This window comes from Vicia villosa, unplaced genomic scaffold (assembly GCF_029867415.1).
Source record: "Vicia villosa cultivar HV-30 ecotype Madison, WI unplaced genomic scaffold, Vvil1.0 ctg.001316F_1_1, whole genome shotgun sequence".
Lineage (NCBI taxonomy): Eukaryota > Viridiplantae > Streptophyta > Magnoliopsida > Fabales > Fabaceae > Vicia > Vicia villosa.
This window is the reverse complement of record NW_026705572.1, coordinates 350,182-362,938: the sequence shown is the minus strand read 5'-3', so window position 1 is coordinate 362,938 and position 12,757 is coordinate 350,182. Positions and strand designations below refer to the sequence as shown.

The following is a 12,757-nucleotide window of genomic DNA, read 5'->3' as shown; positions in this document are numbered from 1 at the left end:
ACATGGTCTAAGGTGTACTTGTATTTAATATTATAGACAAATGGCCAAAATGACTTGAAACATGAAGTAAATTGTCTTTTACAAAATCTCGTAACTGTTACTGTATTTTACACACGGAATCTTTTAAAACTAGGGGTGGCAAAACGGGCAGCCCGCCCCGCCCTGCCCCGTGCCCGCCTAAAGCCCGCCAAAAAGCGAGCGGGGCGAGCAAGCCCGCCAAGTAAAATGGGCATGAAAATCATGCCCGCCCCGCCAAGGTGGCGGGTTGGCGGGCGGCGGGCTTGCCCGCCTATTTTATTTATTTATTTTCTTTTATATTTTTAATAGATTAATAGACTTTTTTTGCCTTTCAATTAAATTTTTCACTTATTTTTTAGAACATTTTTTTTATAAAACATCTTTTAAATAAATTTTACCTAAAAAAATATTGTATATATTTACAAATAAATGTATAAAATAAAACCATTTAAAATTTGAATGCTTAGAATTAACTAAATAAGGGCGGGATTAAGGCGAAACGAACTTAACAAATAGGTGAGGCGGGCTTTAGCGGGCGGCGGGTTTTGGCGGGGCGAGCTTAGGCGGGCGGCGGGTTTTGGCGGGGCGGTCTTTGGTGGGCGGCGGGCCCAAAACCTCAACCCAACCCGCCATTTATTGGCGGGGCGCGGGTTGGCCCGGCGGGCCACCGCCCGTTTTGCCACCCCTATTTAAAACAACTCCAAAGTAGTTGACCAACACATGTTGTTAAGAGTCCCTCAAATATCACATGCCTCTTCTTCCAAACTTTGAAACACACAAAACGAGGATTCTATTCTATGAAGCAAAGCAAGTAACAACCAATAAACAATATAAATATTGAATTCATGTCAACCATTTTGAATCACACAATCAATATAAATACATAATCATATATATCCCCAATATCAAACAAAAAATCCATTCTCTTGTGACAAAAAAATGTCTCTACTAGATCTGGAAAAGCACTTTGCCTTCTACGGTGCTTATCACAGCAACCCAATAAACGTTGCAATCCACATCCTCTTTGTTTGGCCCCTCCTCTTCACTGCACTTATTTTACTTTACTTCACCCCTCCTATTTTCTCTCCTTCCCAAACACTCCTTAATGTTATCCACCCTGTCTTTGTTTTCAACATTGGTTTCATCTTCACTGTTTTCTATTCTCTCTTCTATGCTGCCTTGGATATCAAAGCTGGTTCCTTCGTAGCTGTCATCACTTTTCTTTGTTGGATTTCTTCAAGTTTCGTCGCTAATTCCCTCGGCTTCGAACTTGCTTGGAAGGTAATTTATCAATGTATTTTATTTATTATTTACTATTTTTCATTTTAAATCATATGCTTACGAGAAAAATACGATCTTATGTTAATGTACAAATTTTGAATCATAATCGGAACAACCTTTGTTAATGTCTTGCTTAACTCTTACCAAGCTTTGTATTGATTGCTTTATGATAGAACCAAAATATACTTGTAGATAAAATTAGTTTTCTGAGTTTGTTTTCATTTCTATAATAAGGTGTGTTTGTGTATAAGAATAGGTGTTATGATTCTGTCTATATATGAGATTTTTTTTAGTTTGTCACACAATTCAGTCGTAAATGTGGGGTACCAGAGCGGATCTATTTCCTAGTAAAACAAAGAGAAGTAAAGAACGAGAGCATGACCATGAGTTCACTTTGATGTGAAACTAATAATTGAAGTCATCGATTAATTAAAAATCTATAATAAAAATTAAGCTAAATTACAATTTTAGTCCTCCAATTTTGTCAAATTCACGAAATTAATCCACCTATTTTAAATTCAAACAATTTTAATTTCTTACGTTTTTTCATAAAAAATCAATGAGATTTTTTATTGTTTTACTTATTTTTTATTTACAAAGTTAATAATAAATTTATATACGATCATTTGTATTAATGTTTTACAAGTAAATTATCATTTAAAAAATAAAAATATCGTTAATTTTAAGTGGAAAAGTATGATAGGAAACAAAAATTATTAAAATTCAAAATATGAGACCAAATCTATTTAATTTAAAACATAGAGACTAATTTCGTTAATCAAGTAAAATAGAGGACCAAAATGTAACTTAGCCTAAAATTTATTTAATTTTTAAATTAATTATTAAATTTAATTAGTTAAATTAATTCAATACAAATCTTTATTACATGTGTTTATCCATTCCACTTCTCTGATTTAAAAAATTATATTCTACCTCCATATGCATTGTGGAGTAAAAGAAACACTATATATTGTTTAAAAAAACTCATTCTTCTGCAGAGAACTGTCAATCCTAACAAGTCAATTATTTTGTAATAGAAATATACCTATATCACTTGATGAATAAAACAAAGACATAAATAAAAGAAAAGAAAAGAATAAGACTTTCTATCCACTATCTTTGCAGATTTGGAAAGAACAAAAAAGGTGTGGGATCCATGCTATTAAAATCTCTTATGCTATTTCAATTATGTTCCAAAAAGCATAGGTTATTTACTCCATGCTCTTTCTCTCTCAAAAGAAACAGATTGTATATGAATTTTTGGTTTCTCATTATAGAGTGTAGGTCCTCTCTCCCTAATGGTGGATGGTGAAATGTAGCCGTATAACTGCAACATTGAACTTAAGGGTGACAATTCAATAAAATGTATACCATACACATGGAAGAATAAATAAATAAACAATAATGCTATTTGTACACCAAAGTTTACACCTACATCCTATATACGGACGGTACTGTTCATGTACGGACGGTACTATTCACCGTCCGCACATGAACAGTGCAATATTATATTAATTTTTTTTTAAATATTATTTTTTTTTTAAATATTATTTTTTTTATGTTTTTTAAAAAAATATTTGACAATACCTGCGGATTTACTTACGGATTTGATAATACCTGCGGATTTTACTTGCGGATTTACTTACGGATTTGACAATACTTGCAGATTTACTTGCGGATTTACCTACGAATTTGACAATACCTGCGGATTTACTTGCGAATTTACCTACGAATTTAGGTAAATCCGCAGGAAATTTCAAATGCAGATAAATCCGGAAGTAAATCTACAGGTATTGTCAAATATTTTTTTTAAAAATATAAAAATATATTTTTTTATAAAAAATAATATTTAAAAAAAAAATATTAATATAATATTGCACTGTTCATGTACGGACGGTGAATAGTACCGTCCGTACATGAACAGTGCCGTACGAACATACACCAATACGGTGTAGGTGTACAGTGTACACATAGCATTGCTGATAAATAAATGAATAGACAACAAATTAATGAAAAATGGGAAGTCAGAACTAAAAGCTGTCTAACGACTTAATCAGTTGGAAGGAGCAATAAGGTGACACACGTGTGCTTAATATTTTGTTCTATTTGTTTTTCTAATAATAAAGTATCATCTATCCGCGTGATTGCTTACATAAGTCTCTCGAGTTAAGAAACGATATGATTGGAAAAAAACATTTTTATTTATGTAGTACCGATATCTATGAAAAAATATGTGTCTGTGTCTGACACTGACACATATACTAACATTTGTGATTAAATTTAATTTATTATTTTTTGAGAAATTATTAATATCATTGTGTCATTGTCAGAGTCGTATTCAGAATGCCCGTATTTTATAACTTTTTATAAAAAAAATTAACATTTATGCGTTACTGATATTGAGTTCGAATTTAAAATTTTTGATATAGGAAAAGAAAAAGGAGGAGGTGATGTATTTTTTTTCTATTTTATAAAGAATTGTTGTGCTTTATTTATGAGTATAGTTTTCACTTTTCAGGTTGTGTTGGTTGTTCAGTTGATTGGGTGGATAGGACAGTTTTTGGGCCATGGTTTGTTTGAGGTAAATCATTATTTCATAACCCAAAAGCATGATTCATAAATTTCAGTTTCACAGTTTATTTAAGATTTATCATTTTTCTATCAGAAACGTGCACCAGCTTTATTGGATAACCTTGCTCAAGCTCTTATTATGGGTCCTTTCTTCGTCATTCTTGAGGTAATTGTTTGTTATTAGTGTTCTGAACTTGTTTATTTGAAAATGAAAACAAAGTTGACTATGTTAATTGGTTTTGTAGATTCTCCAAACAACAATTGGATATGAGCCATATCCTGGATTTGAGAAAAAGGTGAAGGCAAGGATAGAAGCTAATATCAAAGAATGGAAGGACAAGCAGCAAAAGAAACTTTCTTAGCTTCAAAATTAGTTTATACGTTTTAATTTTCGGTGTTTGTTTTCAATTCTATAATAAGGTGTGTTTTTGTATAAGAATTCGTGTTATGTTTGTGTCTAAACGAGAATTTTTCGTAGTTTGTCACACAATTCAGCCCTAAATGTGGGGCACTAGAGCGGATCTTGTTCCTAGTAAAACAAATAAAAGTAAAAAACGAGAGCATGACCATGAATCCACTTTCATGTGAAATTAATAATTGAAGTCGTTGACTAATTAAAAATCTATAAAAAAAATTAGGTTAAACTACAGTTTTAGCCCCTCAATTTTGTCGAATTCACGAAATTAGTCCACCTATTTTAAATACAAATAATTTTACTTTTTTTTATTTTAAATTCAAACAGTTTTAGTTCTTACGTTTTTTCATAAAAAATCAAAGAGATTTTTTATTGTTTCACTTACTTTTATTTACAAAGTTAATGATAAATTTAATCCGATGATTTGCAATGTTTTACAAGTAATTTGTCATTTAAAAAATAAAAACATTAACTTTAAATGCAAAAGTATGATAGAGAGCAAAAAATTGTTAAAATCCAAAATATGAAACCAAATCTATTTAATTTAAAACATGGGGACTAATTTCGTTAATCAAGGAAAATAGGGGACAAAATGTAACTTAGCCTAAAAATTTATTTAATTTTTAAATTAATTATTAAATTTAATTAGTTAAATTAATTCAATACAAATCTTTATTACATGTGTTTATCCATTCCACTTCTCTGATTTAAAAAATTATATTCTACCTCCATATGCATTGTGGAGTAAAAGAAACACTATATATTGTTTAAAAAAACTCATTCTTCTGCAGAGAACTGTCAATCCTAACAAGTCAATTATTTTGTAATAGAAATATACCTATATCACTTGATGAAAAAAACAAAGACATGAATGAAAGAAAAGAAAAGAATAAGACTTTCTATCCACTATCTTTGCAGATTTGGAAAGAACAAAAAAGGTGTGGGATCCATGCTATTAAAATCTCTTATGCTATTTCAATTATGTTCCAAAAAGCATAGGTTATTTACTCCATGCTCTTTCTCTCTCAAAAGAAACAGATTGTATATGAATTTTTGGTTTCTCATTATAGAGTGTAGGTCCTCTCTCCCTAATGGTGGATGGTGAAATGTAGCCGAATAACTCTAACATTGAACTTAAGGGTGACAATTCAATAAATGTATACCATACACATGGAAGAAAAATAAAAATAAATGAATAGACAGCATTTTTGAAAAATTTGAAGTGGGAACAAAAGGTGTCTAACAACTTAATCAGTTGAAAGGAGCAATGAAGGTGATACACGTGTAATTAATATTTTGTTCTATTTGTTTTTTTAATAATAAAGTATCATCTACCCGCGTGACTATATATAAGTCTCTCGAGTTAAGAAACGATATGATTGAAAAAAATATTTCATTATTTATGTAGCACCGATATCTATGAAAAAAGATGTGTCAGTGTCTGTGTCGGACATTGACACATACACTAATATTAGTGATTGCATTTAATTTATTATGTTTTAAATAATTATAAATATCATTGTGTCATTGTCAGAGTCGTATTCAGAATGCTTGTGTTTTATAACTTTTTATAAAAAACTTAATATTTATGCATTAGCGATATTGAGTTTGAATTTAAAATTTTTGATATAGGAAGAGAAAAAGGAGGAGGTGATGTATTTTTCTATTCTGTAAAGAATTGTTGTGCTTTATTTATGAGTATAGTTTTCACTTTTTAGGTTGGGTTGGCTGTTCAGTTGATTGGTTGGATAGGACAGTTTTTGGGCCATGGTCTGTTTGAGGTAAATCATTATTCCATAACCCCAAAGCATGATTCATAAATTTCACATTTTATTTAAGGTTTATCATTTTTCTGTCAGAAACGCGCACCAGCTTTATTGGATAACCTTGCTCAAGCTCTTCTTATGGGTCCTTTCTTCGTCATTCTTGAGGTAATTGTTTGTTTTTAGTGCTCTGAACTTGTTTATTTGAAAATGAAAACAAATTCGACTATGTCAATTGGTTTTGTAGATTCTCCAAACGACAATTGGATATGAACCATATCTTGGATTTGAGAAAAAGGTGAAGACGAGGATAGAAGCTAATATCAAAGAATGGAAGGACAAACAGCAAAAGAAACTTTCTTAACTTCAAAAGATTGTTTGCAAATGTTGTCATTTATAGACCTCAGCTTTGAAAATAGGAAATTAAAAATTTTCTAAAGACAACGAATTTGTTGTGTTGTCATTTACCACTGAAACTTATACCTGATTGTTTTTTATCTTTTTAGAAATTGGACATAATTAAATGTGTTGGACATAAAATAAAAATAATATATATGACTTTAACAAACGTGAACATTATTCAAGATCCATACATATTAATCTCACTTTATTAATCTCACATAATAAGGGAAGAATCACTCAAGTCAATGGATGATTGAGGTGCGTAAGTATTCCGAGTTGGCCAAAGGTTTAGCAAGATTGGTCCAACTCTAAAGACCGAACCCAAAATATTTTTTGTCAGAAGGCAGCGAACAAGAGGATCATCGCCAGAAAGTCACGCTCTGATTCAAGTCTTTGGAGTGTCATTCACTGTTAGATCCGATAAGACACTGATCAAGCAAGAATAGTTTTAACTGTTCACCATATACAAAAAGTGTCATGCTCCATAAAAAAGATATTCATTATTCTTTTTACTCTGAAAAGTTACATATATCTAACCTTATTAGACTGGACGTTGGAGTGCTAATGCAGCAGATTCATCTCGTTCCACCATATTGGAGGCTCATATCACAATGCATAAGGAGCTATTCATTACAACATAATTGATCTCTGGTTCCGCAATAGAGCAATTGTGTTGTTTATGAGAATCGACTTCTAGTTCTGACGAACTTCTACACCAAAAATGCTTTTGTTGTGGTAACAGCTATTGTGGAAAATTGCACAATACTAGGGACCATGATTGTCGGAGGCAACTCATCTAATGTGATGTACGCCAACCTTTTCATGGAGTTGGGATTACGTAAAGAGAACTTATCATCCTATGAAGGCATGGATCTCCAAAAGCTCAATGATTCCTTAACCCATCATTGCGATATTATGGAGTTACCGGTTTATTTTAGAGAAATTAGGGAGGACAAAAGGACGGTAAATGTGTGCTTCCTGCTGATCTTCTGCGAAAGCATTTATAGTTGCATCCTAAGAAGACTTTTCTCCGCAACACTTGACATGATAACTTCAACTGTCTGCTTGAAGATGAAATACCAAATTTCATCAGTGAATTGGTTACCATCTTAGTCAAACTACTTGGAGCCTTATTGATACAAAATACGCTGCTAACAGACCCGACTATAACCACCCATCCCACTAGAAAAGAGAGTGGGGAAGACCTCTATCTCTAACATCAAAATCGATGATTTTGATGCATACATGGATGAGACCATACCAAATGATGAACCCAGTTTCCCATATGAGGCAAAGATAAAGACCTTGAGACCAAGCAACATATTAATTTAGTGAGGGGTTTTATCCCTGACAAATATCCCCTGGCTAAACAAGGTTTTTCTTATAGTAACTCTCACTACAAAGAAGAGTGTAATGAACTTGAACAAGATGCTCACCACCAGCAACAAGTTCATCTCGAGATCGTCATAGCATGCACTACTGTTCTATAAGTTAATGAGGAAAGAAGTAAAGTTTGATTTAACTCTGAAATATGAGCAAGCACTCACGTCACTCAAAGAAGCCATATCCATCCCACCAATTAGTGTCGTCCTCATTTAAGATATAGGCGAAATGTAAAGCACGCCGCATTTCATATCCAAAGCAATAACACGCACATAAATGCAGTGGCAGACTTTGTAAGGAGTTAGGAGGTGCAGTGGCACCCCACAAATTTTAATATACATTTAGTGCATTTAGGCGTATTCAACAAAACACGGTAGAACAATTGACATCAATGAAGCATCGATACTTCAAAATCTCTGTCATATCATATCTGATACGCCCCGATACGTCGATAGCTCCGATACGCTGCCAATACGTATCGAAGGAGTATCCGAATTTTTTTTTTTAAAAAAAATCCGATACGGCTGCGATACGTCCCCGATACGTGATATTCAATTTTTTGCAGATTTTATTTTTTTAATGACTCTTCATTTTTTTTAATAGTCATTATTTATTTCCATATTTAATTCTTTCCTAATATTTTTATTCCAATAATTTTTTATATCAATTTTTAATATCTTATTTAATTAAATTCATCATGATTATCATTATTCATCATTAGTTGGGACTTCCAATTAGACATACTAGGCAATAGTTATACGTAATAAAAAAGTAATAGGCAATATCTATCTTAATAGCTATCTTAATAGGCAATAACTATTAATAATAACTATCCTAGACAATAGCTATCTTAATAGACCATTCTTGTACATTACTATCAATAAAGAAAACAAATAGGCAATATCTAAGTTTTCAATTCCAATAATATTGATCATTAGTGGCTATTTATATGACTAACATTTTCAAATATTCACCATCTCTCATCTCTCTCTTGCAACGTATCTCTTCTGCTATTTTTTTCTCCTTCTTCATACTTTCTCATTTCTCCCATTTTTGAAACACCAAAATGTCAACATCTTCCAAATCAAATTCAAAAATTCCAAATAAGTTTCTCTCTGAAAATATTTTACAAGATGATCACTGTCCTCTCTGGGGTTATGTCAGTATAACAAACAAGGGTACTAAAGGTTCAGAAGCAGGTGGAAATAAGGTATGGGTATGTAACTTTTCTCAAAAAGAGTTTACAAGTTCTTACTCTAGAGTCAAAAATCATTTGTTAAGAACTTAGGGAACTGAAATTTTTGTGTGTCCTAGTGTAAATGAAGAATATTTGTCTGAGCTACAATCTATTGTAGAACTAGCTAGCAATAGAGTGAAACCTAAACATGTTCCATTACCCACTGAAAAAAGGCAAGAGGGTCCTTCTTTGAAGAGGAGGAAAAATAGTCCATTAGAAAAATCTTTTAATTTAAGTGAAAGAGAGATTCTAAGAGCTCTCATAGCCAGAATGTTTTATTCTGCCAGATTGCCTTTTAACCTTGCAAGAAATCCTTATTATATGAATTCTTATTTATTTGCTGCAAATCATAATTTATCTGGTTTCCTCCCGCTGGATATAATGCATTGGGGACAACTCTCTTACAACAAGAGAAAACACATGTTGGGAGATTGCTTAAGCCCATTAAATCAACTTGGAATTCAAAAGGGGTTAGCATTGTTTCTGATGGATGGACAGATTGTCAAAGAAGACCTTTAATAAATTTTATGGCCATAAGTAAAGGGGATCCTGTATTCTTGAAAGTTGTGGATACTTCAGGTGAAATTAAGAGTAAACACTACATAAATGATAGGATAGCTGAAGTTATACAAGAAGTAGGGGAAGAAAATGTGATCCAAGTTATAACAGATAATGCTCCTGTATGCAAAGCTGCAGGAATGATCATTGAAAGTTCATGTCCGAAAGTTTTTTGGACTCCTTGTGTTGTGCACACATTAAATCTTGCATTGAAGAACATATGTGCTGCCAAAAATACTGAAAGAAATGAGGTAGTATGGACTGAATGTAATTGGATTACTCAGATTGCTGATGATGTTTCTTTTGTTAGAAATTTTATCATGAACCACTCTATGAGAAATGTCATTTTTAAACAATTCTCATCTTTCAAATTACTTGATGTTTCTGACACACGTTTTTCATCTGTCATTGTAATGTTAAGAAAGCATGTCTGGAAGGAGGTTTTAGACTGGATTGAGGTGAAGCATCAGCCGGGTCAGTGGCAAGAGGAGAAAAAGTGGATTGTTCAAAATACTAAAGGGAAAGGATTCCATCCTCACATGTTGAAAATCGCTATTGCCGAGACTGTGTATGGCATATGGATGTATCGCAACAAGAGAGTTTTTGATTCAGGTGCTAATGAAGATGCAAATAGATTAGTTCCCAAGATCATAGATTCAATTGTTTATAGAGGTTGGTTAAAAGCCAAATATAGGAAAAGAATTGGTTTGCTTATGATGTAAGGCATAGTTGTTGTCTGTGTAGTTCTTGTACATAATTCTTTGATATATATATATATATATATATATATATATATATATATATATATATATATATATATATATATATATATTCTTTTTTCTCAAAAAAAAAAATGTTAAGAAGATTTAAATTCTTGAAGCGTTGTTTGCAATCAATGGTTATTAGTGAAGAATGGAATTTTTATAGAGAGGATGACATGGGTAAGGCTCAAGCTACAAAACAATTTATTTTGAATGATTTTTGGTGGGACAAAATTGCATATATTATTGATTTTACAGAGCCTATTTATAATATGGTTAGAGTTTGTGATATCGATGAGTCCACACTTCATTTGGTATATGAGATGTGGGATTCTATGATAGAGAAGGTGAAGGCATCAATATATAGGCATGAAGGGAAAGATTTAAATGATCCATCAATATCACCATTTTATAATGTTGTTTATTCAATACTAACTAATAGGTGGACTAAGAGTTGTACCCCTCTTCACTGTTTGGCTCACTCTCTAAATCCAAGGTAAAATTAGCCAAAAATTTATTAGCTTTTTTATTATTTATTTTTTATCCTTTTGTAATCCATAAGTTGTGTATTAACATTTATTTCATTTATAGGTATTATAGTGATGAATGAATTCGTGAGGATCCAAATAGAGTTTCTCCACACGAGGATGAAGAGATATCTACACAAAGAAATAATTGTTTTCAAAAATTGTTTACAACGGTTGAGGAAAGAAAAAAGGTTAAAATTGAATATGTTAATTTCTCATCAAAATCAAATAGTTTTGATTCTTTTGACTCTATTGAAGATAGATGGGTATTAGACCCCAAATCTTGGTGGGTTATGCATGGTTCTCCCGCTCCTCTTCTTCAAAAGCTTGCCTTGAAGCTTCTTGTGCAACCTAGCTCTTCATCTTGTTGTGAAAGAAATTGGAGTACCTATTCATTCATCCACTCTTTAAAAAGAAACAAATTGAATCCTAAAAGAGCTGAAGACTTGATTTATGTGCATACAAATTTGAGGTTGTTGGGTAGGAAATGTGAAGAATACAAAGAAGGGAGTACTAAGATGTGGGACATTGGTGGAGATGCATGGGAAAGTTTTGATGGTGTTGGAACTCTTGAAGTTGCATCATTGTCTCTTGATGAGTCAAATTTGGAAGCCACTATATTCAGCGATGATGGCGAAGGAGGAGACGACATTGATATTATACCAATTTCTTAGATTAGATTTAATATTTTTTAGTAATATAGTTATGTATTGAAAGTTCTATTATGAGTTTGGTTTTGTTAAACTATAATTTAACTAAATATTTTATTTTAATTTTTATATGTGTATCTTAAATTTATCGTATCTTGTGTTATTCAATTAGTAACGTATCGCCGTATCGGATACGTATCATATTCGATACTCGTATCGTGTCCGTGCTTCATTGATTGACATAGAAGCATGGGAATGAGAGATTGAAATTTGCAGTAAAAATATATAAGATGCATTATCAATGATGGCCATATCAGATGAATTTGAGTTTGTAAAATGGAATAAAAAATAGAAAACTAAAAATAGAAAGTACGAAAAGATAGGGAGAAAGAAAAAAAAATAATTCATGGCAGCGGTTAAACTACAACAAAGCAAAAATGAAAGTTAAGGTTGCTTCTTAATTGTTATAGTGGGCTTGGGTTTTTCTATTTCACCTAATATTGTAAAAAAAATTTCAGTTCTAATTCAATAAGAAATTAACTTGTTACCCTCCTAATGATGGTTCAATTTCTGTTATGTCCCTAAAAAAAAATTTGAAATTTCTTTGTGTTTACTGGAAATTTTCGGAATTTTCTAAAATTTATCGAGTTTTTCAAAAAATCATGTAGTGCATTTCAAAAATAAAATATTTTCACACTACCGAAAATTTTAAATTTCTGATAAATCACAGGAAATTTTAGTATATTTCAAAATTTTCAGTAGATATATTATCGAAAATTTTGTTCTTGACCATCCCTAAATTTATTCATGAACATTTTTAAAATAATGAAAAATAGGGGATGCCAGATAAAAAAAAAAGGTGACATGTAAAATTCTCTTACTCAATATCTATAATTTAAGATAAAATCCTATCATCAAAAAATAAGTAATGTGTTTCCTTTAGGTGGCCCCAACTCTTTTCTTATTCAACATGTTGAAAGTATTCAACACCAATTAATCCACATCGCATTAAACACATGATTCAACACACCATTGTAGCTATTCAACTATTGAATAAATTATTCAACACCCCCATTGTAAATGGTCTAATTAAGGGTGCGGTCTAAAAAATTTGTTCATCACGCAAAAAGTGAGGCAGGACGGATTAAGTTCGCGGGTACTACACTTTTAAGTTTAAAAATACTAAAATTT

General features: G+C 31.7%; 2 protein-coding genes and 1 long non-coding RNA gene across 3 annotated transcripts; all 3 read left to right on the top strand.

Moving 5' to 3' along the window:
* Window positions 1-753: 753 nt before the first annotated feature.
* LOC131634575 (2-hydroxy-palmitic acid dioxygenase mpo1-like) lies at window positions 754-4,467 on the top strand. The gene is made up of 4 exons (XM_058905243.1): window positions 754-1,299; window positions 3,818-3,880; window positions 3,965-4,036; window positions 4,116-4,467. The coding sequence occupies exons 1-4, from the start codon at window positions 958-960 to the stop codon at window positions 4,230-4,232; spliced, it is 594 nt and encodes a 197-aa protein (XP_058761226.1). The 5' UTR covers window positions 754-957; the 3' UTR covers window positions 4,233-4,467.
* A 1,534-nt stretch (window positions 4,468-6,001) lies between these two features.
* Window positions 6,002-6,527, top strand: LOC131634576 (uncharacterized). Its single transcript, XR_009293577.1, has 3 exons — window positions 6,002-6,066; window positions 6,145-6,216; window positions 6,296-6,527. It is a non-coding gene; the product is annotated as an uncharacterized LOC131634576 (long non-coding RNA).
* A 3,996-nt stretch (window positions 6,528-10,523) lies between these two features.
* On the top strand, window positions 10,524-11,590 carry LOC131634570 (uncharacterized). The gene is made up of 2 exons (XM_058905239.1): window positions 10,524-10,885; window positions 11,149-11,590. The coding sequence occupies exons 1-2, from the start codon at window positions 10,524-10,526 to the stop codon at window positions 11,588-11,590; spliced, it is 804 nt and encodes a 267-aa protein (XP_058761222.1).
* The last annotated feature ends 1,167 nt before the right edge of the window (window positions 11,591-12,757 follow it).